This window comes from Labeo rohita, chromosome 20 (assembly GCF_022985175.1).
Source record: "Labeo rohita strain BAU-BD-2019 chromosome 20, IGBB_LRoh.1.0, whole genome shotgun sequence".
NCBI classification, from domain to species: domain Eukaryota; kingdom Metazoa; phylum Chordata; class Actinopteri; order Cypriniformes; family Cyprinidae; genus Labeo; species Labeo rohita.
Window position 1 is genome coordinate 851,079 of NC_066888.1, and position 27,975 is coordinate 879,053.

General features: G+C 41.0%; 3 protein-coding genes across 4 annotated transcripts in view; all 3 read left to right on the top strand.

Moving 5' to 3' along the window:
- The first annotated feature begins 236 nt into the window (after positions 1-236).
- Positions 237-27,975, top strand: part of LOC127182901 (peptidyl-prolyl cis-trans isomerase) — a 31,118-nt gene continuing 3,379 nt past the window's right edge. The window contains exons 1-9 of one of the 2 annotated variants that reach the window (XM_051138596.1): positions 237-859; positions 7,111-7,206; positions 7,306-7,539; positions 8,281-8,440; positions 8,986-9,077; positions 9,170-9,323; positions 19,412-19,597; positions 19,793-19,870; positions 20,675-20,764. In XM_051138596.1, coding sequence (XP_050994553.1) covers positions 290-859; positions 7,111-7,206; positions 7,306-7,539; positions 8,281-8,440; positions 8,986-9,077; positions 9,170-9,323; positions 19,412-19,597; positions 19,793-19,870; positions 20,675-20,764 — 1,660 coding nt within the window. In that variant the 5' untranslated portion in view covers positions 237-289. The remainder of the gene's footprint in view (positions 860-7,110; positions 7,207-7,305; positions 7,540-8,280; positions 8,441-8,985; positions 9,078-9,169; positions 9,324-19,411; positions 19,598-19,792; positions 19,871-20,674; positions 20,765-27,975) is intronic. The other variant, XM_051138597.1, reaches the window with a different exon arrangement.
- Positions 9,316-12,040, top strand: LOC127182906 (E3 SUMO-protein ligase RanBP2-like). Its single transcript, XM_051138606.1, has one exon. The coding sequence runs from the start codon at positions 9,764-9,766 to the stop codon at positions 11,684-11,686; it is 1,923 nt and encodes a 640-aa protein (XP_050994563.1). The 5' UTR covers positions 9,316-9,763; the 3' UTR covers positions 11,687-12,040.
- LOC127182908 (E3 SUMO-protein ligase RanBP2-like) lies at positions 12,548-16,602 on the top strand. The gene has a single exon (XM_051138609.1). The coding sequence runs from the start codon at positions 13,748-13,750 to the stop codon at positions 14,528-14,530; it is 783 nt and encodes a 260-aa protein (XP_050994566.1). The 5' UTR covers positions 12,548-13,747; the 3' UTR covers positions 14,531-16,602.

The following is a 27,975-nucleotide window of genomic DNA, read 5'->3' on the forward strand; positions in this document are numbered from 1 at the left end:
CACAAAATGTTATTTCTGGTGGCCATTTTTGCTGCAGTTTGGAGCCCTGATGCTTCAGGAATGCTCCTGAATCAACTAGTCAAGATCTTTGTGTTTACTTATTACAGCCAGGTGTGGCTCTACAGGACCAGGAATAAGAAACCTGCTTTACATATTTGCAGACACACCCATTTTACACACGTCACACAAACACAGCACAAGGAAACAGGAATCACCTGAGTTCAGGGAATGTGAAACTTAAGTGTAGGTGAGATGTTGCGTGTTTGTGTCTCTGTGTTCATGCAATAAAATGGCAGAAACCAAATTTTCTCAGGATGAGTTTAGCTGTCCAGTGTGTCTGGATCTCATGAAGGATCCAGTGGCCATTCCATGTGGACACAGTTACTGTAAGAGCTGTATTACAGGCTGCTGGGATCAGGAGGATCAGATGAGAGTCTACAGCTGCCCTCAGTGCAGACAGACCTTCAGTTCAAGACCTGCTTTAGCTAAAATCACACTGCTGGATGAACTGGTGGAGAAACTGAAGAAGACCAAACTTCCTGCTGACTGTTACGCTGGAGCTGGAGATGTGCAGTGTGACGTCTGTACTGGAACAAAATACAAAGCCGTCAAGTCCTGTCTGATGTGTCTGAACTCTTACTGTCAGAATCATCTTGAACAACATGAGAGTTTCTTTAAAGGAACGAGACACAATTTGACTGATGCCACTGGACGACTGCAGAAGATGATCTGCCAGAAACATGAGAAGCTCCTTGAGGTTTTCTGTCGCACTGACCAGAAATGTATATGTGTGCTGTGTATGGATAAACATAAAAACCATGATATTGTATCAGCTGCAGCACAGAGGACAGAGACTCAGGTATTTAAAACTAGACACTGATGAAATATTGCTGCCACTCGTTACATATGTGTTTGTATTGGCACCCATGTTAACATCTTGCAGCATTCACACTGCACACAACAGCAGAAATGCACAGAAGCTGCAGGAAGAGTTTCACTGCTGAGCCTGTTTGCTGAAAATGCACTGTAAACCTTTATCAACACAAGCTTTTGTAAAATAGGCTTTTTATGCAACATAAAAAAATAGAGTGAACTATTCACCTATTATTTGAGAAAATATATACTTCCATCAGTCAAAATTTAAATGCAGTGATAGTCAGATGACTTTCTATTCAGTAAATCTGACTGAATCCAAATGACTTCACTTGTTTACAGCTTCACTTAGGCTTGTGTTCTGTGTAGATTCATCATCATTTAAATGTAAATCTGAAGCCCCTTTAAAGATTGTAATAGTTGTCAGTGACTGACTTCCAATGAAAATTATAAACAGAAACACTCAGTGGAGTGATCTTGTGGTTAAATTATTTTCTATGTAGAGCTGCAGCTCTGCTACACAGCAAAAGCACAGTCAGCGTGAAGCTCTTCATCTGTTAGTTTCACCTTTGAAGCTACAACCACTGGTTATCACTTCAGATAAGTAAACTGCCCCACAATACTTTTACTGGATTAATCTGTTCGCATTGTAAAGCTAGAACTTCAGACACTTCGATCTCCTGATATACGAACAATACAAACCCAGTGTATTAAAAGCATTTGTTTTTCACTGAGAGAATATGCGGGAAAGGTTCTTTCTCAACTATTATTCCTTCACATTTGTCTCTTCTTCTCCACCTATTTTTCCCTTCACTCAGTTCACTCAAAATTGGCAATAGCCAAATATACTGTTCTACATTAATGCAAGTGATATCCACAGTCATGTTATCATTTGAAATGTCTAGGTACGACTGGAATAGTGATTTAGTCATTTGACTAAATATTGAATAGTCATTTGACATTTGCACCAGTAAAACTAAAAGGTAATAAAAGTTTAGAGATAAACACAGATAAGTTCTTGATTGCAGAGGGTGTGCCCTTTCCCAGTGTCTTTCATGCAAATTGCCCAAAAAGTTGTAAACAGTAATACTTTACAATACGGTGGCACTGATATGCATTAATTCATGTTTAGCTACACAAATAATCATGAGTTAATTTATAAAACATTTATGAATAATTACTGCATCTGCAAAAAATGAACATTATATAGTACTGTGCAAAAGTCTTAGGCCACTAGTATTTTCATCAGCTAAAAAATAGTTTAAAGTAAGTTAAAGTCGGTCTTTTGCTGTAGTGTGTCAGTAGGAAATACCAGTTTACATTTTTAAACATTCATTTTGCCATTAATTATAATAATCCAGTGAGATTTTTGTATGGAGCACAGGCTGTTTGTGCAAACAGAGATCTGATCTCTCCATCATTCAATCCAGTCTGTCTTAAGAAACAGAAAAAACGGAGACAGACTAAATCCAGAAAAACTGTGGCAACATCTCCAAGATGCTTTAAGAGACCTATACCTACAAAGCTACAGTACTGTTAAAATTTTTTGACAGTTAGGCACATAAAATGAGGATGCTGTCAAAAACAATGTCATAAATAGATCTTTCTTTATCAAAAAACTTCTATTAACTAAAATAAATAAGCATTTGATGTGACCATCCTTTGTGTTTAACACAGCTTTTCCCCTATGTGCACTTGTACGTAGTTTTTCAGGTAGCTTTGCAGGTAGGTTGCTTGAAACATCTTGGAGATGTTGAAACAGTTCTTCTGGATTTAGTCTGTTTCAGTTATTCTGTTTCTTCATGTCATTCCAGAGACAGACTGGATGATGGTGAGATCAGATCTCTGTGTGGAGCACTGGCTGTTGTCAGACTCCTTGTGCAAACAAAAATCTCACTAGATTATTACAATTAATGGCAAACAGAATGTTTGGAAATGTAAACTGATGTTTCCTACTGACACACTACAGCAAAAGACTGACTTTAACTTACTTTAAACCATTTTTTAGCTGGTGAAAATACTAGTGGCCTAAAACTTTTGCACAGTACTGTACATGATTCATAGATTAATTAATAAATAAATTGTTATTAGTTAAATGTGTCATAATGTATTAATTCCCTCATAACATATTATATTAACTAATAGTGTAAATGTGTTAATTACCACAATGGGTTGAAGCCATGTGTCACACCCCTGTGGTCTGTTTATGTTGAGTTCTCCCTCTTGTGCCTATATTTGGTTGTTCCTGTTTCCTATCCTCATTTAATCATCATTAGTTAACCTTAACACATGCAAATTTGTCTGATCCTTGACGTGATTGCGGGCAGCAGCGCAAAGTCGATGCTGTGCTTACTTGATCTAATATTTGATGTTTTTAAAAATGTTGTAGATTTAAGTATCAAACGAGAATCGCTAAAAAAATTTTTAACTTCTGGCAAGGTTATACCTTCTGAGTTTAGTTTGACCAATGAAAAAGGTGTAATTTTGGAGGGAAGAACTTTCTTTGTTTGGAAGCTGACTCATTTGGAAGCTGAGTCCTATTTAAGTTCTAAAGATGTGGTATAGTGTATCCCTCAAGAAATTACAGAAGGATCATTTTGATATGAAACTTGACCCCAATAAATTTACATGAGCTAATCAATCATAAAGCGCGTATAAAACAGTATACATTATGAAAGGCAATATACAAAACAGTAATAATACACACAATATCCTAGGGATATGCATGTTCATTCATAGAAAGGTTTGTCTGTGAATTAATGGGAAGAAGTCCTTTTCTATGGGTAGTGGCCATTTCAATAGAGAATTAAGTGAAAGTAAAACTTTCTCCCCAAATTCCTTCAGGTCGTAAAACCAGACTTATCTTGTAATTTGTCTTTGCTGGTAAGGTAACCAGGGTTCTGGTTCTGGCTGAGTGGTAGTTGTAGTTTGGGTGTAGTTCACAAAACACAGTTTGCTTGTTGTGTGAGGGGTATTGTGGATTATTTGTTAAATGTAACAAATAATAATGTGTCTGATTTGCCCAGCTGTTACAGCTGAGTGTTGCTTTACTCAAGTGTATATAGATCTATAGGGACTAAATCAAATACTTTTAGAAAGAGCAAGAGTTGAGCAGCCATCTAAATAGTATTAGTCAGTTGTGTCCAAGGCTGGTGAATTTGTGACTGTTAGATCCGGGTACACGGCTGGCATGAGACTCTAAGCAACACTGGAATCTAAATGAACTAGTACAATTAAAGTACGAGTTAAACAGGATAATCAAATGTCCAGATAATTATTATTATTACAGTGTAATTGGCCAATGATCAATGACATTCCAATCAAAATGCAAAGTCATAACAGAACAGAACAGAATTTTAACTAAAATTAAAGAGTGGTGTGAAGAATTTGAGTAAATGTAATTAGTTACTAGGGTTGGGTATCGAGAACCGGTTCCAAATTTCCAAAAACCGGGTATTCGATAAGACACGTGCAGTTCCACTTTACGATTCCTGTGTTTGCATTTTAATGTTACATTAAAGTTAAAAAAAACAATTTAAGCACAGGAGGGGAAAAGGGAAAGAAGTTGTGCACCATTTGTGTGGAGCGCACACATCTGAAGCGCGAGCACAGTGAACAGCCTGTGTCTGTTCTCGAACTGTTCCGTGCATTTCCACTGCAGAAAAGATCGTTCAGGGCCAGATCTAACTTCTCTTTGACATTTACTGCCAAATATGCACAAAAGTACGTCAGTATATCATCATAAACACAGCTGTTTTTGTAGAAAGTGATAGTGAAAGTGAACAGATGAGAAAGAAAACACAAGTGTAACGGTATTTTTAGATCCGCATGCATTCAGCGTTGAAGAGACAGCAGCCTAATAAAAGTGCTGCCTTTGTTGTTAATCCAAGAACAAAAAATTTCACTGATTCACTGATTTTGACTGAATATCTTTTGTAACTTTAATGTCTAACCTATATTTTATTTATGAAATGAAAACTATGCTGTTTTTAAACTTTTGATTCAAATTTCTGTACCTGCAATTTGTTTAGTTGTATTTATTCATGCTATTGCTAATTTATTAGCTTGTTCCTATTTTACTACTGACTATTTATTTGTCTTTAACAATTTAATGTTTGAAATTTATATAAGTCTAACCACAGGCAAACCACAGTTCCTCTTAGGCCTAAGTGTTCTGTTGGCTGCTTATTTTTGCTCATGTTGTTCAGCTGCAACAGAAAGCTTTGTAAAAATACAGAATAAAAATGTTTGAATTGATGTTATTGGAATCGAACCTAGGAATCATTAAAAATTAGAATCGATAAGCAGAATCAGAATCGGAATCGTAATCGATAAAATTCAAACGATACCCAACCCTATTAGTTACTATACTTAAGTATCTTTTTGACTACTTTCCTCAATAGAAAACATGTAATTTTTGATGTCTATTTGATGTGCTGTTCATATCTGGAAGACATATCAAACTTTGATAGTTGCCTAAATCTTTAAACAGCAGATTTATTTTCATGTGTGTTATGCATTAGGTACATATGCTTTGACAGAAAGCATGTTGAAGCTCTCAGACCGCCTTTTTTTTTCTCCTTTTCGCAAAGGGATGATGTAGTCTAAATATCAGACAATGTAGGTTTTCCAGGAAATGCATGTAATCCCTGAATCTCTGCTTCTCTTAAATACTAGCGTGTATTGTGCACGCTTTTTTAGACAAACAAAATGTTACATTCAGCTGTGGCAAATTTGTTGACTTTGGAAATCAAGTTCTTTTTTAACCAGGTTTTGATGCAAAAAGTTGTATATACTTATAGCAAAATATTTATTTAAACCTATACAGATCCTGCAGTAAATAATAGAGGAAAATCATGTTTTTAAAACCTGTTTATTCACCATTAGTCATTATTTGACTCATATTAAGTGAGGACATGGCTGAGACCTTTATTGGTTTACTTATGCCCTTTTTGAGTATTTGAGCCCCAAACTACAATGTAAGTCTGAGCGGTTTTAACTGAAGGAAATATGCACTGATTTGATCTTGAAATATGTCAGTGCCTTTGTTTTGTCTCAAGATGTACACCAGTAATGTTTTTTGTAAGACATGTTTATAAAAATTACTTTAAAGGGGTCATCGGATGCTAAGTTCACTTTTTCATGTTGTTTGAACATTAATGTGTGTTGGCAGTGTATGTACAAATCTACCCTATGATGATAAAAATCCATGCAGTGGTTTTTAATTAATCTGTAAAAATAATATCCCCTTTTTCAAATCGAGCCGTTCTCAGATGCCTGTCGGTGTGCCGTCACACCCACAGAGGGCGCTCCCACGATAGTTGATTGACATGAGCTCTTACCTCAGATCAGCTGTAAGAGTCTGACCTCCATTGTTTCGATCCTGGAGCAGGGATGTAAGTTAGACAAGAATACCTCCGATTGAGCGATTGAGGTGTTGTGTTGCTGGATGTAATAATGGACATAGTGGTCGTCATTTACTCCCGACATCTGAGCTGCTGAAGATGCAGTAGATTACGTTTGTTTGTGAAGGGAATGCGCCTCCCGATTTACATATATCCGTCTATGTTTGCGCGAGTCATTCATGATCCAGCTTCACTTACAGCAGAAGTGAGTATAAGCGTTTTTTTATGAATCTTTGCGATCGCCTTTCCTAATAAAGTGGTAGTTCGGAAGTTTAGCGGCTAAACGTGGCTAATGTAAACAAGACCGTCTTTCCACAGAGAGAAGAGAGGGGTGGGGTGAGCAGAGCTCATTTGCATTTAAAGGAACAACCCCTTAGAATGAGATGATTTTTGCAGAGCTGATTTTGACAAGGTAAAAATGGTGTTGTTTTACAAAACCATTTGAAATTTTTAATCAAAGTAAATTAGAGACTTTTCATTAAGACCCTAAAGAATCATATCAACTTGTGGAAAATGGGTGTCCGATGTACCTTTAATGTCCTAATTGAACTATGGCCTAATCCTGTGTCTGTGAAACCAGCACTAAGACTTTTACTTAAGCTATATTAGAATTGGTGACTTGTAATTTGTAATAAAGTAATTTCTGCTTTAAGTTATCTGTACTTTTACTTAAGCATAGTTTTCAGTCACTTTTTACACCTCTGGAATTAAATTGCTTCGCACACCAAAAAAGACTGATACAGTCGTTTGGTCAGTTAGATGGACTTTACAACATCATGATTTAGTGTCAGTAGTTTTCTGTGACATTCACTATCATCCGTTTGTCCTGCAGAAGCAGCTGAAGGAGACGCAGAAGACGTTCCAGCAGAGAATCCAGCAGAGAGAGAAAGATCTTCAGCAGCTGAGAGAGGCTGTGGAGTCTCATAAGGTGAGTCTGGAGAAGAAGAGAAGTTTGTCTCAGTCTCAGTTCAGACTCTCTTGTCTCTTTCAGTCCCACTGAAGCCTGAATCACTGTGTGTCCTAACAGCGCTCTGCACAGACAGCAGTGGAGGACAGTGAGAGGATCTTTACTGAGCTCATCCGCTCCATTGAGAGAAGCCGCTCTGAGCTGATACGGCTGATCAGAGATCAGGAAAAGCGAGCGGTGAGTGGAGCTGAAGGACGACTGGAGCGACTGGAGCAGGAGATCAATGATCTGAGGAGGAGAGACGCTGAGCTGGAGCAGCTTTCACACACACAGGATCACATCCAGTTCCTGCAGGTAAGATCTAGAACATGATCATAGTGGACTTGAGACACATCCTGCTGTGACATTTCATGACTGCAGAATGAAACAAAACTTCACTGACACTTCACCTTTTAACAAATTTTTTGCCTGATTTCTTGCATCATGGTGAATCAGTGCGCTCATAAGTACCAATTCTGAGTAACTTTCATCAAAATCGTATTAGGTGATCTTAACACTTGTTTAATTTAATTTTTTTTATTTGCCTGTAACATATTGATGAATGTGATTGTGAAGTCCCCAAAGATGAAGTAAGACTGTATATTAGCAGTGTTTCAAAGTATTGAAACCAAACCAAACTTGACCGTTAGGGCTCTTGTGAAATTTTAGTGTCTCAAACAGCTCTAAAGTTATAAATAATAGTAATTTCTAGTCCTTTAAGCTGCTTTTCCTGATCAGATCTACCCATTAATGAGACACCACTGATGTGCTTGAGCTGTTAGATGGTCATTTATATTCTTGGCAGGTGTTTTATCATATAAAAAAATTTCCTAACAAGTTCACGTATAGTGTAGGTGGCAGATGCTAGAAACTGTAGCTCTAATGCGATTTAATGAATGTGAGAAGAATGTAGCTGTTGCTTAGAAAGATTTGCTGGATTGAGGTGAGTTAGCTACTAAAGATCAGTCAAGTCAAGCAGAGCTGCACAAATCTGATATTCTTGCAGGTTTTGAGTGAAGTGTGAAGCTGGTAAGTTTTGATTTGTGTTTTTTGTAGAGTTTCCAGTCTCTCTCAGCACCTCCTGAATCTACAGATGTAAATGATGATCTCTTCGGTTCTTTTTTCTCTTTTGATGGTCTGAGAGAATCTGTCCATCAGCTGAGAGACAAACTGGAGGATCTGTGCAAAGAAGAGCTCAAGAAGATCTCAGACAGAGGTAAAGTCCTGGAGATTCATCTGCTCTCAGAAACAAGTCTATCATCATCTCATATCATGGAGGATAACTTATATACATTTCTTATTATTTTTAACAATTTGTCTTATAAATTTTAACATATGTGTCTATCTTTTATATTTACATTTATATGAACATATAACAGTCTGTAAAGTGTGTGTGTGTGTGTGTGTGTGCACGCACGTGCATGAAGAACGTGAACACAGAAGATAAGTGTTTAAAGGTATATAGTAAAGTATTATAAATTAAAACATTAGGGATTTAGGGCACAAATTGTAATCTCAGTCAAAATGCAGTCTCATTTATTGTATGGGAATGTTTGTTGTTAGTGTGAACAGAAGTACTAATTGACATTTATTCAAATTTACAGTGTTTATGACCATGATTTTACTTAATATTTAATTTATGTAAAATCTTTGTTTTTGGACATTTAGATTTAAAATTCTGTTGGTAAATGGTAATGCTGTTTTTATGAGAACAGCACCACAATAGTGAAGACATGCTTAAAAACAGACCATTTGTCTCAGTTGCTACTACAGGTCCCTCTGTGTTCTACAACCGATCTTCAGCAGATTATTCACATCCTCTACACATCGCGGCAAATGTTACACTAACAAAGGTAGTGGAGGGATTTTCATGTAAACACAATATATTACTCGATACAGTAAAGGATCAGAAAATCGATAAGGTATTATTTGTTTACTTCTGCAGGGCCCTGTATATGGGATGAATCGTCTTCCTCCACAGCAGCATACGTATGCCTACCAACAGTCATCACACACACCACCTCTCCAGCCACATTGTGCAAATAAACCAGCAGTCCCATTTGGCACTGGATTTGGTGCTCAGTTTGCCAAGAAAGAGGGTCAGTGGGAGTGTAACTATTGCCTAGTGAGGAATGATGCCTCAGCAACTGAATGTGTTTGTTGCAAAACCCCCTGCAACACTGATAAAAGTAATGCAGCATCGCAAGGTGGGTTAGCTGCCATGTTTGGTAAAAAAGATGGACAGTGGGATTGTGACACTTGCCTGATAAGAAATATATGTTCATCCAGCCATTGTGTTTCATGTCAGACACCAAACCCAAATATGAAAAACAAGGTCTCTGCTGCACCATCAGGTTCCTCTTTTACCTTCAGTTTTGCCAGTTCTAGCAGCCAATCTGCTGCAAAAGCCAAGTTCAATCCAAGTGCTGCTTTTCAGCTTGGTGCAAGTAAGGATAAGGCATCATCAGAAGGCATCAAGTTTGAGTCCTCTACAAGTGAGGCTGAAAAGTCATCAAGCAGTTCAAGTTTTTAATTTTCAATGCTGGCGCCTGTTGATGGATTTAACTTTGGGATTGCAAAAGCTGAGGCAAAACCATCAGACAGACAGTCTGCATCTGACCTCAAAAATATTGCTGAGCTTCACAAAGAGAAAGTAAAAGAGGCAGCCCCGAGTTCCTCAGATCAGTCTGTAGATGCTGATAGTCATGATAATAATCCCCTCGTTACTGGTAAGCCTAGCACCTTTAGTTTTGCTGACTTGGCAGAGTCACAAGGTAGTTTTCAGTTTGGCCAAAAGGATCCCACTTCCAAAGGCTTTGCAGGGGCTGGCGAGAAGTTCTTTACAGGGTTTCATTCCAGCCCTAAGGCCGACACCTCTGGTGATCAAGATGATGAAATGTACATAACCGAGGAGAATGATAATATTCAGTTTGAGCCCATTGTTCAGATGCCAGAGAAGATTGATCTTGTGACAGGAGAAGAAGATGAGAAAGTCTTGTATTCACAGCGTGTCAAGCTCTTCAGATTTCATACAGAAACAAGCCAATGGAAAGAAAGAGGAGTCGGCAACCTTAAACTGCTCAAGAATAACCAAAACGGGAGACTGCGAATTCTTATGAGGAGAGAGCAGGTGTTGAAAGTGTGTGCTAATCATTGGATCACAACCACAATGAGCTTAAAGTCCCTGACTGGGTCAGATCGAGCCTGGATGTGGCTGGCCAATGACTTCTCAGATGGAGATGCCAAAATAGAACAACTTGCTGCAAAATTCAAAACACCAGAGCTTGCCGAAGAGTTCAAGCTGAAATTTGAGGAATGTCAGCGACTGCTTTTGGATATTCCTTTGCAGACCCCTCACAAGCTCGTGAACATTGGCAGAATGGCCCAGCTTATACAGAAAGCTGAAGAAATGAAATCTGATCTTAAGGACCTCAAAGCATTTTTGACGTATCAAAACAAGGGTGACGAAAGTAGCAATGCAGGTCACAGTACCTCTGCAGTTGTAGTCGGGCTTGACTCTGACAGCACCGTACCCACTTTAGAATGGGATAATTACGATTTGCGAGAGGAAGCACATAAGGACTATGCCAACTCCTCTGTGCATGATACCCCTTCGCAGCCAGATCCAATATTCTGCTTTGGCGAATCAACCACAGGCTTTAGTTTCAGTTTTCAGCCTATGCTCAGTCCCTCTAAGTCTCCATCAAAGCTTAACCAGAGTCAGGCTTTTGTTGGCACAGATAATCAACGAGAAGCATTGCAGGAAGAAAAGCTAGATGGTCCGTACTTTGTGCCTGTTGTGCCACTGCCTGATCTTGTTGAGGTCTCAACAGGAGAGGAGAATGAACAAGTCCTTTTCAGTCACCGGGCCAAATTATACCGCTATGATAAAGATCTTAGTCAGTGGAAAGAAAGAGGTATAGGAAACCTTAAAATACTACAACACTATGAAACAAAGCGTGTCAGACTCGTGATGAGACGGGACCAGGTCCTCAAACTGTGTGCAAACCATTGGATTGCTGCAGATATGAAGCTTGAGCCCATGAATGAAGCCGAGAAAGCGTGGATCTGGAGTGCCTTTGATTTTGCTGAAGGGCAGGGCAAGGTGGAACAGTTAGCAATCCGATTTAAACTTCAGGAAACTGCAAATGCTTTCAAAGAAGTCTTCGAAGAGGCAAAGACTGCACAGGAAAAAGACACTCTACTCACCCCATTTTCTGCAAGAGTACCTTGCTCCACCCAAGACATGCTTTGTGGCAAGTCTGGGGCAAAGCTTGGCATTCAAAGCACTGTGGTCTCTCCTCCTAAGTTTGCTTTTGGATCAGACTCTGTGCAGAAAATCTTTGGAAGCCCTTCACCATCAAGAGAAAAATCTTATATAAAAAATAAAATTGTACCTCTTTGTTTAGCTCATGGCTGTCCAACCCTGCTCCAAACACACTTGCCTGCAGTTCTCAAGTAGTCCTAAAGATTATGATTAACTGGTTCAGGTGTGTTTAGCCAAGACTGGAGTTAAACACATCTCTGATTTAAGTTCTAGATATTTTTTGAGGACATTCTTTACATTAATCGTCTTATTGTGCAGTTTATTGGTGTATGTTGCCTCTGAAATTTACAGCCGGTGTCATTTAAGCCCATATTTCTGTCGTATAGAAACTGATTTTCATTCAATCAGTTAGTAAGATGGATTTATCCTGATCTTGGCGGCACACAGTGGTTTCTGTATGAGAAACCAAAAGGAGATTCAGCGAGAAGTGTTTGTTGAATATTCACTTTTGAGTGTTATCAATAATTCTGTATACTGCAGTAAATATATTGGCAGCAGAAGTAAATATAATAGAACCAAAGTCATCATTCACTCATTTTCCCCATCAGCATGTAACTCAACTCTTTTTCACATATTCAAACATGGCTCAATGTGATTACCTGTGAGAGTCGGTACTGAGGTCTGAAGAGCTGACTGATGCCATGCAGTGTATTTCTGATGAGTGTGACGTATGAGATCTGCAGATGCATCATCACACTGAGTGATAGACAGCATGAGTGTTTGCATGTGTGTGTCTGTAGAGTCACTGATTTCATGTTGGGTGTGAAATGCGTGTTGACCGATGAAACAGTCAGAGTGCTTTTGTTTGTCTGCTACATGCTTTGACACTTGTTGGTTTTACATGACTCTTAATTGCTTCTAAAAACAGTGCTCAACCAGAGGTGAGCGGATCAAGAGATAGTTCATGCAAACATGAAGAGTCAGTCTTGTTCTTCCAAATGAGAGATCAAGTCAGGTTTTTATTTTCCAAGTACACTGTAAAAAAAAAAAAAAAAATCTGTAAAGAATTTTACAGTAAAAAAATATGGTAGCAACGTTTTACGGTTTTCACTTAAATTTACAGGTAAATACCATAATTTCATTAACTGATATAATTTTGATTTACCAACCTATTGAAGTATTGAAATCTGTTTTGTAAGTTTGTAATACACTAATAACCACCAAAAGCAGGTGGTAATAGAAAGTCACATGATGAACCAAAGCCCATCGCAAGCAGCTTTTTACCCTTTGGGGTCAGAGGGTGTTTTGGGGCCCTGAAGAAGTTTTGACATGCCCTGACATTTGTGCTTTTTTTCAATATCTTAAAAACATATTAATGGCTAAAGTCTGATTACATTGTAATCAGCACAAACTGGGCTACAGTAATATGCAAGCAACATTAATGTACATGTTTGTGTTTTTGAGAAAACAATGTTTATGCGTGGTTAGTAAAAAACTAAATTTTTTTTAAAGTCACTGAAATAAGGCCATGAAACACATACAGAACATTTGTTCACAAGACTTTTGAGGATGTGGTAGGCTAGAGTTTTTCCTACAAAATGATGTGAAAATCATCTCGCTCACTCGTTCAGAGAAAACAATATATTGATGTAAATTTTCTAAGACATGTCTTGTGATCGAAAGGGAATATGCGAGGGAGTGACAACGGCCATGGATATTTAGCAATTCACACCTGAGAGACAAAATTTGACATTATAGAAGGTGCACAGTCACGGTAACACACGTGAATCTGAAATAATGCAATAAACATTAATTTAACAACATTAGATGTAACATACAACCCTAATGTACAAAACTGCTAAGAAAAAACTAAGAAGAAAGAGTTACTTCAACAAAAAAACATCAAATTAAAAAAAATGTAACACAGCGAATTCTGAGAATGTCAAGTTACGGTTATCACTGTAAATTTTGCAGTCTTTTACCATTAACCATTTAACAGGTATTTACTGTAGCATTTTTACAGTTTTTTACTGTTAAATTCACTGTCATTTTTACAGTGTACTTTATAAAGACAATGCAACAAATGTGTTTTTTTGACTTTGAAAATGTCACATTTTCTCAGTGGAACAGCTTTAGAACTGAGAGGAAGCACATAAGGACTATGCCAACTCCTCTGTGCATGATACCCCTTCGCAGCCAGATCCAATATTCTGCTTTGGCGAATCAACCACAGGCTTTAGTTTCAGTTTTCAGCCTATGCTCAGTCCCTCTAAGTCTCCATCAAAGCTTAACCAGAGTCAGGCTTTTGTTGGCACAGATAATCAACGAGAAGCATTGCAGGAAGAAAAGCTAGATGGTCCGTACTTTGTGCCTGTTGTGCCACTGCCTGATCTTGTTGAGGTCTCAACAGGAGAGGAGAATGAACAAGTCCTTTTCAGTCACCGGGCCAAATTATACCGCTATGATAAAGATCTTAGTCAGTGGAAAGAAAGAGGTATAGGAAACCTTAAAATACTACAACACTATGAAACAAAGCGTGTCAGACTCGTGATGAGACGGGACCAGGTCCTCAAACTGTGTGCAAACCATTGGATTGCTGCAGATATGAAGCTTGAGCCCATGAATGAAGCCGAGAAAGCGTGGATCTGGAGTGCCTTTGATTTTGCTGAAGGGCAGGGCAAGGTGGAACAGTTAGCAATCCGATTTAAACTTCAGGAAACTGCAAATGCTTTCAAAGAAGTCTTCGAAGAGGCAAAGACTGCACAGGAAAAAGACACTCTACTCACCCCATTTTCTGCAAGAGTACCTTGCTCCACCCAAGACATGCTTTGTGGCAAGTCTGGGGCAAAGCTTGGCATTCAAAGCACTGTGGTCTCTCCTCCTAAGTTTGCTTTTGGATCAGACTCTGTGCAGAAAATCTTTGGAAGCCCTTCACCATCAAGAGAAAAATCTTATATAAAAAATAAAATTGTACCTCTTTGTTTAGCTCATGGCTGTCCAACCCTGCTCCAAACACACTTGCCTGCAGTTCTCAAGTAGTCCTAAAGATTATGATTAACTGGTTCAGGTGTGTTTAGCCAAGACTGGAGTTAAACACATCTCTGATTTAAGTTCTAGATATTTTTTGAGGACATTCTTTACATTAATCGTCTTATTGTGCAGTTTATTGGTGTATGTTGCCTCTGAAATTTACAGCCGGTGTCATTTAAGCCCATATTTCTGTCGTATAGAAACTGATTTTCATTCAATCAGTTAGTAAGATGGATTTATCCTGATCTTGGCGGCACACAGTGGTTTCTGTATGAGAAACCAAAAGGAGATTCAGCGAGAAGTGTTTGTTGAATATTCACTTTTGAGTGTTATCAATAATTCTGTATACTGCAGTAAATATATTGGCAGCAGAAGTAAATATAATAGAAACCAAAGTCATCATTCACTCATTTTCCCCATCAGCATGTAACTCAACTCTTTTTCACATATTCAAACATGGCTCAATGTGATTACCTGTGAGAGTCGGTACTGAGGTCTGAAGAGCTGACTGATGCCATGCAGTGTATTTCTGATGAGTGTGACGTATGAGATCTGCAGATGCATCATCACACTGAGTGATAGACAGCATGAGTGTTTGCATGTGTGTGTCTGTAGAGTCACTGATTTCATGTTGGGTGTGAAATGCGTGTTGACCGATGAAACAGTCAGAGTGCTTTTGTTTGTCTGCTACATGCTTTGACACTTGTTGGTTTTACATGACTCTTAATTGCTTCTAAAAACAGTGCTCAACCAGAGGTGAGCGGATCAAGAGATAGTTCATGCAAACATGAAGAGTCAGTCTTGTTCTTCCAAATGAGAGATCAAGTCAGGTTTTTATTTTCCAAGTACACTGTAAAAAAAAAAATCTGTAAAGAATTTTACAGTAAAAAAATATGGTAGCAACGTTTTACGGTTTTCACTTAAATTTACAGGTAAATACCATAATTTCATTAACTGATATAATTTTGATTTACCAACCTATTGAAGTATTGAAATCTGTTTTGTAAGTTTGTAATACACTAATAACCACCAAAAGCAGGTGGTAATAGAAAGTCACATGATGAACCAAAGCCCATCGCAAGCAGCTTTTTACCCTTTGGGGTCAGAGGGTGTTTTGGGGCCCTGAAGAAGTTTTGACATGCCCTGACATTTGTGCTTTTTTTCAATATCTTAAAAACATATTAATGGCTAAAGTCTGATTACATTGTAATCAGCACAAACTGGGCTACAGTAATATGCAAGCAACATTAATGTACATGTTTGTGTTTTTGAGAAAACAATGTTTATGCGTGGTTAGTAAAAAACTAAATTTTTTTTAAAGTCACTGAAATAAGGCCATGAAACACATACAGAACATTTGTTCACAAGACTTTTGAGGATGTGGTAGGCTAGAGTTTTTCCTACAAAATGATGTGAAAATCATCTCGCTCACTCGTTCAGAGAAAACAATATATTGATGTAAATTTTCTAAGACATGTCTTGTGATCGAAAGGGAATATGCGAGGGAGTGACAACGGCCATGGATATTTAGCAATTCACACCTGAGAGACAAAATTTGACATTATAGAAGGTGCACAGTCACGGTAACACACGTGAATCTGAAATAATGCAATAAACATTAATTTAACAACATTAGATGTAACATACAACCCTAATGTACAAAACTGCTAAGAAAAAACTAAGAAGAAAGAGTTACTTCAACAAAAAAACATCAAATTAAAAAAAATGTAACACAGCGAATTCTGAGAATGTCAAGTTACGGTTATCACTGTAAATTTTGCAGTCTTTTACCATTAACCATTTAACAGGTTTTTACTGTAGCATTTTTACAGTTTTTTACTGTTAAATTCACTGTCATTTTTACAGTGTACTTTATAAAGACAATGCAACAAATGTGTTTTTTTGACTTTGAAAATGTCACATTTTCTCAGTGGAACAGCTTTAGAACTGAGAGGAAGCACATAAGGACTATGCCAACTCCTCTGTGCATGATACCCCTTCGCAGCCAGATCCAATATTCTGCTTTGGCGAATCAACCACAGGCTTTAGTTTCAGTTTTCAGCCTATGCTCAGTCCCTCTAAGTCTCCATCAAAGCTTAACCAGAGTCAGGCTTTTGTTGGCACAGATAATCAACGAGAAGCATTGCAGGAAGAAAAGCTAGATGGTCCGTACTTTGTGCCTGTTGTGCCACTGCCTGATCTTGTTGAGGTCTCAACAGGAGAGGAGAATGAACAAGTCCTTTTCAGTCACCGGGCCAAATTATACCGCTATGATAAAGATCTTAGTCAGTGGAAAGAAAGAGGTATAGGAAACCTTAAAATACTACAACACTATGAAACAAAGCGTGTCAGACTCGTGATGAGACGGGACCAGGTCCTCAAACTGTGTGCAAACCATTGGATTGCTGCAGATATGAAGCTTGAGCCCATGAATGAAGCCGAGAAAGCGTGGATCTGGAGTGCCTTTGATTTTGCTGAAGGGCAGGGCAAGGTGGAACAGTTAGCAATCCGATTTAAACTTCAGGAAACTGCAAATGCTTTCAAAGAAGTCTTCGAAGAGGCAAAGACTGCACAGGAAAAAGACACTCTACTCACCCCATTTTCTGCAAGAGTACCTTGCTCCACCCAAGACATGCTTTGTGGCAAGTCTGGGGCAAAGCTTGGCATTCAAAGCACTGTGGTCTCTCCTCCTAAGTTTGCTTTTGGATCAGACTCTGTGCAGAAAATCTTTGGAAGCCCTTCACCATCAAGAGAAAAATCTTATATAAAAAATAAAATTGTACCTCTTTGTTTAGCTCATGGCTGTCCAACCCTGCTCCAAACACACTTGCCTGCAGTTCTCAAGTAGTCCTAAAGATTATGATTAACTGGTTCAGGTGTGTTTAGCCAAGACTGGAGTTAAACACATCTCTGATTTAAGTTCTAGATATTTTTGAGGACATTCTTTACATTAATTGTCTTATTGTGCAGTTTATTGGTGTATGTTGCCTCTGAAATTTACAGCCGGTGTCATTTAAGCCCATATTTCTGTCGTATAGAAACTGATTTTCATTCAATCAGTTAGTAAGATGGATTTATCCTGATCTTGGCGGCACACAGTGGTTTCTGTATGAGAAACCAAAAGGAGATTCAGCGAGAAGTGTTTGTTGAATATTCACTTTTGAGTGTTATCAATAATTCTGTATACTGCAGTAAATATATTGGCAGCAGAAGTAAATATAATAGAAACCAAAGTCATCATTCACTCATTTTCCCCATCAGCATGTAACTCAACTCTTTTTACATATTCAAACATGGCTCAATGTGATTACCTGTGAGAGTCGGTACTGAGGTCTGAAGAGCTGACTGATGCCATGCAGTGTATTTCTGATGAGTGTGACGTATGAGATCTGCAGATGCATCATCACACTGAGTGATAGACAGCATGAGTGTTTGCATGTGTGTGTCTGTAGAGTCACTGATTTCATGTTGGGTGTGAAATGCGTGTTGACCGATGAAACAGTCAGAGTGCTTTTGTTTGTCTGCTACATGCTTTGACACTTGTTGGTTTTACATGACTCTTAATTGCTTCTAAAAACAGTGCTCAACCAGAGGTGAGCGGATCAAGAGATAGTTCATGCAAACATGAAGAGTCAGTCTTGTTCTTCCAAATGAGAGATCAAGTCAGGTTTTTATTTTCCAAGTACACTGTAAAAAAAAAAAATCTGTAAAGAATTTTACAGTAAAAAAATATGGTAGCAACGTTTTACGGTTTTCACTTAAATTTACAGGTAAATACCATAATTTCATTAACTGATATAATTTTGATTTACCAACCTATTGAAGTATTGAAATCTGTTTTGTAAGTTTGTAATACACTAATAACCACCAAAAGCAGGTGGTAATAGAAAGTCACATGATGAACCAAAGCCCATCGCAAGCAGCTTTTTACCCTTTGGGGTCAGAGGGTGTTTTGGGGCCCTGAAGAAGTTTTGACATGCCCTGACATTTGTGCTTTTTTTCAATATCTTAAAAACATATTAATGGCTAAAGTCTGATTACATTGTAATCAGCACAAACTGGGCTACAGTAATATGCAAGCAACATTAATGTACATGTTTGTGTTTTTGAGAAAACAATGTTTATGCGTGGTTAGTAAAAAACTAAATTTTTTTTAAAGTCACTGAAATAAGGCCATGAAACACATACAGAACATTTGTTCACAAGACTTTTGAGGATGTGGTAGGCTAGAGTTTTTCCTACAAAATGATGTGAAAATCATCTCGCTCACTCGTTCAGAGAAAACAATATATTGATGTAAATTTTCTAAGACATGTCTTGTGATCGAAAGGGAATATGCGAGGGAGTGACAACGGCCATGGATATTTAGCAATTCACACCTGAGAGACAAAATTTGACATTATAGAAGGTGCACAGTCACGGTAACACACGTGAATCTGAAATAAGGCAATAAACATTAATTTAACAACATTAGATGTAACATACAACCCTAATGTACAAAACTGCTAAGAAAAAACTAAGAAGAAAGAGTTACTTCAACAAAAAAACATCAAATTAAAAAAAATGTAACACAGCGAATTCTGAGAATGTCAAGTTACGGTTATCACTGTAAATTTTGCAGTCTTTTACCATTAACCATTTAACAGGTTTTTACTGTAGCATTTTTACAGTTTTTTACTGTTAAATTCACTGTCATTTTTACAGTGTACTTTATAAAGACAATGCAACAAATGTGTTTTTTTGACTTTGAAAATGTCACATTTTCTCAGTGGAACAGCTTTAGAACTGCCTGAGAGTAAGTAAATGATGGCAGTTTTTGTGTTGGGAAGAACTATCCGTTTAGTGGTTGTTACATTAGTTAATCTAGTTTTTCTTTGTTTTTTGCTCAAGTTTCCTCTCCGTCAGCGCAGAAGAGCACTCAGAACGTGTGTGATGATAATGATGATGATGTTGAAATCGTATTTGAGCTCAAGCCATTGAGAGAGCAAACAGAGCTGGCCGCCAAACTGATGCTTCCTCCTACGTTCTTTTGTTACAAAAACCGCCCAGGATACGTTAGCGACGATGACAATGATGGTAAGATCCACACTCTGTTTAAATACAGTCTGGTTTCTGTCACCTGTAAAAAAAAAAAGGGACCAAAATCTAGTTTAGTTTATCAGAGCTGCACTTCTGTGCACATTTTGCACAATTGTAATCACGTTCTGACTTCAGCAGTCTGTGTCACTGTTAGAAATTATTAACATCAGATACACACCGGTGTGTTTTCAGATGAGGATTTTGAAAGCGCAGTGAGGAGTTTGAGGGGAAAGCTGTATGCAGATGGAGCTGATGGAGCATCTGATCATGGTAGGTCGCTCTTGTGAAATCCACCTCAAAGACTAGTCAAGTTATCAGGGCTCATCAGTAAGGTTCACTCAATGCTCAGGGCATTGTTGGGACGGTTGTTGGAATTGGTGGATGTATGTGGTGTGAGGCGTAATTGATGACTGACACATATTGCTCAACTGTTGTGTTAATGCAGAGTGTCAGACATATCAGGTGTGCAGTATGTGTCAATAATTCAGCAGTTACTCTGTTTATCTCATAGTCAGCATCATCTAAGGCGTTCATGCTCCTGCCTTCAGGTTCTTAAATGCTCTTGCCTGTAGAACTATGTCATGTCATTTGACTGTATATAGTAATGACCTCTTTTATTCTTACTTGGTGCATGAAGACATTTATCTTAGATAATAACAGTTCTGTTATGTCTCACACAGGTCAGTGCTGAATATATTGTTGTGCATGAAGCATGAATGGCCGCTGAAAAATTAGTATACAAACAGAATGGAAGCTAGTTTTCATTACCATTGTTTCAAAGTAAAGAATATTGGTATAAGCATATTTTCTACCCTCAACATAGAAAGTAGAGAACAACACTGAAACCATGATACAGACCCAACTTTGAGACATTGCAGCAGTTACTCTTTCAACACATGATCATCTCCAAGTCCTATTCGAAGAGGACAGGATAGCCGTATATGAGCTGTGAGTTAGTGAGCGTGGATCAGGCTCAGAGAGTGAAGTTCAGGGACACTCATTCAAACCACCTCTAGATCATCATTTGCCTGCTGAATATTGTTAAGCGTGTGATGTGTGTTTGCTTTTCTCTAGCAGGTCTGTCTTTTGGATTTGTATCCGTGGGTGAGTTTTCATTTGCAGATTTGGCAAAGAGATCAAGTGAATTTACATTTGTTAAAAAAGGTGAGTGCTGCTTTTACCTGTTCACCAGTGTTTCCCATTTCACCAGTCTGATTTATTAAACAGAAGCAGCTCGAAAGTCATTTGTTTGATTTCTCTCATTAAACAGTGCAGTCCAGTTCACAAGTCTTTCTAGTGAGTTGTCTTGTAGGACTGGGCAATCATTTAAAGGAGAAGTCCACTTCCAGAACAAAAATTTACATACTGTATAATGTACTCACCCCCTTGTCATCCAAGATGTTCATGTCTTTCTTTCTTCAGTCGTAAAGAAATTACGTTTTACGAGTTCACACTTACATGTAATAAACTGAGTAAAGGTTATGCGTATTTGGCGTGCTGTCCGGGAGAGGGCTCCGAGCTCGGTAATCATTCCCGAGCCCAGGGTACTGCCCCTGCCTGGGGAGAGGGGTCCGAGCTAGGCATTTAGCCCGAACCCAAAGTGCTCCCCCCGGGGAAGGAATGGGCTGAAGGTGAGAAATCATGGTGGTGGAGGAGTGCTGCAAGACGAGAAAAATGATGGTAAGACTGCTTTGGTTATTTGTAGGGATTCTCTCGTGCTGATTGGATAGGGAGTGTGATTGCTGATGATGAATTGGCTGTGTTAACCCTCTGGGGTCTGAGTGTGTTTTGGGGCCCTGGAGAAGTTTTGACATGCCCTGACATTTGTGCATTTTTCAGTATCTTAAAATCATATTAATGGATAAAGTTTGATTACATTGTAATCAGTACAAACTGGGCTACAATAATATGTAAGCAACATGAATGTACATGTTTCGAAAGGGAATATGCGAGGGAGTGACAATGTCCATGAATATTTAGTGATTCATACGTGAGAGACGAAAGGCCCTTCCTAATGGCCCATCAATGAGACTGTGACTGTCAGGTAAGAAACAATGTGAGAAGATTTGAAGAATGGAGTTTTAGATTATCTGTATTTTATTTACAACACAGTATAATCTAAACACACATAATGAAGGTCAAAGGCGCATCATTAAGCACACTGATCTAACCACAGAGATGTGAACAGACGTGTCATTGCTGAAGACTGTTTTCTGAATTCTGTTCAACAAGTGAAACAAGTAAATCATACCTGATATTTAAGTACTTGCAAAATTCATCATATGTTAATATCAGGAGAAATTTAAAGCATCCTTGCTAAATAAAAGGATTAGTTCTATAATTTCTATCCCAAAAAATATTCATATGGTATCTGGTCACTAAAATAAATAAATAAACAAACGAATAAATCAGTGAGCATGTTGACAGCCCAGGAGCAACTATTGTTACATTAGCAATCACTAATATTGTATTGATTTTATAGCTATCATATGCACACATGCTTTGAATTTATTATTATACAGTACAAAAACAACATCTGAGAAACTAAAGTATTATTAATCACATTATAAACACGTTTGAGCAGATATATACAGACAGAGTATTTAACAGTAAAGATTGGTCTAAGCATTCTTAGACATTACTTTTATATCATCTAAGCCCTACTAGAATCAACTAGATTCTAGTTGACTTAAACGCTAGATGATTACAGCGCACTGAAAATGTACATAACCGGAAATAACTGAGCTGTACACTTTCAAAACGGAAGTGCATCACGAGGCTCAGTGCAAGTAGTCCATTAATGAGCGTTAGCCTCAGGCTTAAATACTGTACATGTTCCAATCGGAGGAATTGTTGGCGCGGCCGAATGATACGAGGATGCCGGGGAAGTTGGAAGTTTTGGCAGTGGAGGCGAGGTTAAGCCCCGAGTTTGAACTTCCAAAATTCTGTTTAAATGCAGCTTGAAATGATCCCAAATGTGGTTGTAAATGGTCCCAGCCAAAGAAGAAGGGTCTTATCTAGCAAAACGATCGGTAATTTTTAGAAAAAATAATACAATTTATGTACTTTTTAATCTCAAACTCTTGTCTTGTCTTACTCTCCCTGAAATTAGTTTTTTTTTCGGTTAATGACAGTTGAACAACTCCCATCTCATGTTCTCCCTCAACTTCAAAATCGTTCTATATCACTGTTTTACCTTTTTTGTTAAGGGTGTTTCATCTTTTTTGCATGTTCACTTTGCAGAGACTGTGTCGGTACTTCTGCAGTGATGTAGGATGATTTTGAAATGATTTTTGAAGTTGAGGGAGAAAATATGAGAAAATACGAGTTTTTCAACATACCCTAACTGTCTTGAGCCAGAATACCGTCTCGGTTACGTATGGTAACCCTTGTTCCCTGATGGAGGGAACGGAGACGTTGTATCTAGTAGTGTAGGACACTACGGGTCGCTCTTGGGAGCCCAAACATCTCTGACAGTTTTGAGAAAGGCCAATGAAAATTGGGTGTGCAGATTTGCATAGCTGGCCACGCCCGGCCATCCGGGTATAAATAGGGCAGCGTGTGCATCTGCTTACTCGTTCTGATCTGAGGAGCCGAGCATCTCAGCTCACTCAGAGGCAGTCCAGAGTCGTGGCATGGAGGACACAAAGTCTCCGTTCCCTCCATCAGGGAACGAGGGTTACCATACGTAACGAGATGTTCCCTATCTGTCCCCATAAAAACACGCCACAAGTCTGACTGCGTCACGAGTGATCAGTGCAGATAGTAACAAGCCAACATGTTAACATAAGTGCAGCTCACCTCTTCGTGACCATCCAACGTCCAAGGACTGACCTGTTACAGCAGTGTCCTGCAGCCGGGCCTTCTTCAGTGAAGCGGCTGAATGTCTTGAGATTGTTGGGAAAGTGCCTGTTTCCCGAAGGAAAAAGGCACTACGGAGATCACAACCTGCCCAGAGGGGGGGTATAAAGTGAACGTCATTACATATGGGACCTGAGGTGGGTCTCACGCCAGGGGAGACAACCAAACTCAGACCCTAGAGACAAACCTGTCTTCAGGGGAAAACACCACACCACAAAGAGTTATAGGTGGAAATACACACATGGGGCCACATAAGGAGCCACTACATATGGGGCACAAATCCAACCATGAATAATTAAAGGTGTTCATACCTTGTGTTGGAATTTCGCAGCGAGTTCCTCCACAAAAACTCTGCTACGTCCAGAGGTGCCAATGTTGGAGATGGTGTCCAGGGGTCACGTCAGGAAACCTACTGAAACTCAGAAGCGTAATCACCATTAGGGGAAGCGCTTAGGCAAGCTCTACACCGACCAGTGTGCTGAGTCAAGAGTTTGCATTCAAGACTCTAGCTGATACTGGTTCCATGCGCAAATTGTAAAATCTGGCAAATGTGTTAGGTGTAGTCCAACCTGCAGCTCTACAGATGTCTGTTAATGAGGCCCCATTCGCAAGAGCTGCCGAGGCAGTGACGCCCCTGGTCGAGTGGGCTCTCACTCCCAGTGGGCAGGGTAGGGCTCTGACCTGGTACGCTGTACGGATCGCGTTCACAAGCCAGTGGGAGATCCTCTGTTTGGAGACAGCTCTCCCCTTCTGCTGTCCTCCATAACAGACAAAGAGCTGTTCGGAACATTTGAAGGGCTGAGCTTGTTCCATGTAAGTGTGCAGGGCACAGACTGGGCATAACAAGGTCAGGTTGGGGTCATCTTCCTGAGAAGAAATAGCTTGCAAGGTCGTGAGAATCTGCCGGTCCGAATTCTAGGCACGAATTGTTAACGGAGAGGGCTTGGAGGTCTCCCACTCTCTTGACAGAAGTGAGCGCAGTCAGGAGAGCCGTCTTTAATGAGAGGGTGTCAAGTTCGACTGACTGAAGGGGCTCAAACGGATCTTGCTGTAGGCCCTGGAGAACCACAGCGAGATCCCAAGAGGGGATAAGATGCGGCAGAGGAAGGTTCAGTCTCCGGGCTCCTCTAAGAAACCTGCTTATCAAATCGTGTTTCCCCACCGATCTGCCACACACCAGGTCATGATTAGCTGATATAGCTGCCACATGAACCTTAAGTGTTGAGGCAGATAGGTGCCTGTCCAGGCCCTCTTGGAGAAAGGATAACACTGACTCGATGCCACATCTCCGTGGGTCCCTCCCTCGAGAAGAACACCAGTTCACAAAAATGCGCCACTTCAGGTCATACAGCCGCCTGGTAGAGGGGGCTCTTGCCTGTAAGAGGGTGTTCACCACTGATGGTGAAAGGTCTCTGAAATCCTCCAGCGACCATAGGTGGAGGTTCCAAAGATCTGGACGCGGGTGCCAGATTGTGCCCTTCCCCTAAGAAAGGAGGTCCTTCCTCAGAGGAATGGGCCAGGGAAGAGCTGATGCCAGGAGCACCAGATCTGAGGACCAGGTTCTGTTGGGCCAGAAGGGGGCTACCAAGAGAATCTGTTCCTTGTCCTCCCTGACTTTGTGCAATGTGCAATGAGGCTCACTGGGGAAAACGCATACTCGAGCTGGACCCTCGGCCAACTGTGTGCCAGTGCATCTATGCCGAGGGGGGCCTCGGTTAGACCGTACCACAACTGGCAGTGGGTGGATTCCGGTGAGGCAAAGAGATCTACTTGTGCCTGGCCAAATCGATCCCAAATCAGTTGGACCGACTGGGGGTGGAGCCTCCACTCGTCTCCGAGCGAAACCTGTCGTGACAGAGAATCGGCCATACGATTGGCTTCGCCCGGAATGTGAGTGGCACGTAGAGACTTGAGTCTGTGTTGGCTCCATAGCAGGAGATGGCGAGCTAGTTATGACATGCGAAAGGAGCGTACACCGCCCTGGTGGTTGATGTAGGCCACAGTCGCCGTGTTGTCTGACCGGACCAACACATGCTTGCCCTGAATCATAGGTCGGAACCTCCTCAGAGCTAGAAGCACTGCCAACAACTCTAGGCAATTGATGTGCCAATGCAGTCGGGGGCCTGTCCAGACCCCGGAAGCTGCCTGCCCGTTGCAGGTGGCACCCCATCCTGTCTTGGAAGCATCTGTGGTGACAACGATGCGTCTGGACACTTGTTCCAGGGGTACTCCTGACCGCAGGAACACATTGTCTGTCCAAGGGCTGAGTGTCTCGCGACACGATGGTGTGATGTTCACACGAAACGTGCCCCAGTGCCACGCCCATCTCGGGACTCGGGTATGAAGCCAGTGTTGTAGCGGTCTCAAGTGCATCAAACCCAGCGGCGTGACCGCGGCTGAGGATGCCATGTGCCCCAGGAGTTCAGTTCCACACCGAGAAAAGAGATCCTCTGCACCGGGGAGAGTTTGCTCTTTTCCCAGTTGACCCGAAGTCCCAACTGAGCCAGATGGTTGAGAACCATGTCCCTGTGAGCGCAAACCAAATCCCACAACTGAGCTAGGATTAGCCAGTCGTCAAGACAATTGAGAATGCGTATGCCCATTTCCCTGAGGGGGGCAAGGGCAGCCTCCGCTACCTTCGTAAAGACGCGGGGCGACAGGGAGAGGCCGAAGGGGAGAACCTTGTACTGATAAGCCCGACCTTCGAAGGCAAACCGCAGAAACGGCCTGTGTCTTGGAAGGATCGAGACATGAAAGTACTCATCCTTCAGGTCTATTGCCACAAACCAATCTTGAGTCCTGACGCACGTGAGAATGTGCTTGAGAGTTAACATTTTGAACGGGAGCTTGAGTAGGGCCTGATTCAAAACCCTCAGGTCTAAGATTGCTCTGAGCCCACCACCCTTCTTGGGTACAATGAAGTAGGGGCTGTAGAACCCTTTCTTCATTTCGGCTGAGGGGACAGTTTCTGTCACATCCTTCGCCAGAAGGACTGCGATTTCCGCACGAAGAACCACGGTGTTGCTGCCCTAAACTGAGGTAGTGAGAACACCACGGAACTTGGGCGGACGACGTGCAACCTGGATAGCATAGCCAAGCCGAATGGTCCTGAGGAACCAGCGGGAAGGATTGGGGAGACTCAGCCAATCCAAAAAATTCTCCGCTAGGGGTCTCAAAGGAGTTACATCCGACGTACCAAGGATGGGGGCACCGTGGCTGGAAAAATGGCGTGTGGCCGGAGGTGAGGAGCCCCGGAGACCACTGGCTGTTTTGCCCAGGGAGTTCGTGCTGTGAGAGCTGAGCAGAGGATCCGCCTGTGGAGGGAGATCGTCTGAACGAGCTTGTTGTCTCAGAACATGAGGGAACACAGTAGGTGTGTGACCGCATGTCCTGAATGGAGGAAAAAGCATCCGACCGTCGTGTAGAGGGTCGGAGGTGCTGTGCATAACGTCCACGATTTTGTCAACTCCTCATGCACTTCGGGAAAAACGGGACCGGGGAGGAACGTGGCCTCAAGTCAGGAACCAGTCATCCAGCCTAGAAGGCTCGGGGCTGGGCAGGGGAACACACAGAACCCCAATCTCCTTGGCTGCCCGCTGTAGTGCGGCGGCCATTTCGGCGTCCGCCACTGATTGAGATTCAACCGCCGGAGCGGCGAACTCAGCAGTGACGTCAGCCTCTGACGGCTCTCCCTCCGATGCTACAGAGCCTGCCTTTTCCTCAGCAGGAGCCCCGAACAAAAGATCCAGCCCATACTGAGACGAGCTTTCAAAATCGTCCGGAGACTCCATCGGTGGACACACAGGGTGAACGGTTTGCGAGGACGTACCCGGCAAATCATCGCTCAGCTCCTGTCGCTCTCCCTCAACGCACATCGCAGTGGCCTCGTACCCGGAAGTAGAAGGACCGGAGCGGGAAGCAGTTGAGGTGAGCCGCGGCTTCTTTGAAAAGAATGCGGCTCTCGAGCGAAGCGTGCCCAAGGGTATGTCCTCGCAGTTCTGATAACCTCCCTCAGCGAACGCTGCATCAGCATGCTCATGCCCCAAGCATTGAACACAGCGCTCGTGCCGATCGTTAGGGGAAGGGTAGAATCCGCAACCAGTAGGACACGGACGGAAAGGCATAATGAAACACACAATCTGTACCGTGCAGCTCTTTTAGAAAAAAATTTGCTCAATTAGAGGAGAATCTTCTCTTGAAGATTGCCGTCGACGTACCCAGGGGAACTCTCACAACACAAGCTGTGTCAGAGAGGGAGAGACCACTGTCTGTGCCGTAGATCCAAGAGGTGAATGTTGCCGCTTCTCACACAGAGACGCTGCATTCGGCTCCAAAAAACAGAACGAGTCAGCAGATGCACACGCTGCCCTATTTATACCCGGATGGCCGGGGCGTGGCCAGCTATGCAAATCTGCACACCCAATTTTCATTGGCCTTTCTCAAAACTGTCAGAGGTGTTTGGGCTCCCAAGAGCGACCCCTAGTGTCGTACACTACTAGACACAACTCGGAGAG

Excerpts from the sequence above, each read along its gene's own strand:
- LOC127182908 (XM_051138609.1), top strand. The coding sequence starts at position 13,748 with ATGCTCAGTCCCTCTAAGTCTCCATCAAAGCTTAACCAGAGTCAGGCT.
- LOC127182906 (XM_051138606.1), top strand. The coding sequence starts at position 9,764 with ATGCTGGCGCCTGTTGATGGATTTAACTTTGGGATTGCAAAAGCTGAG.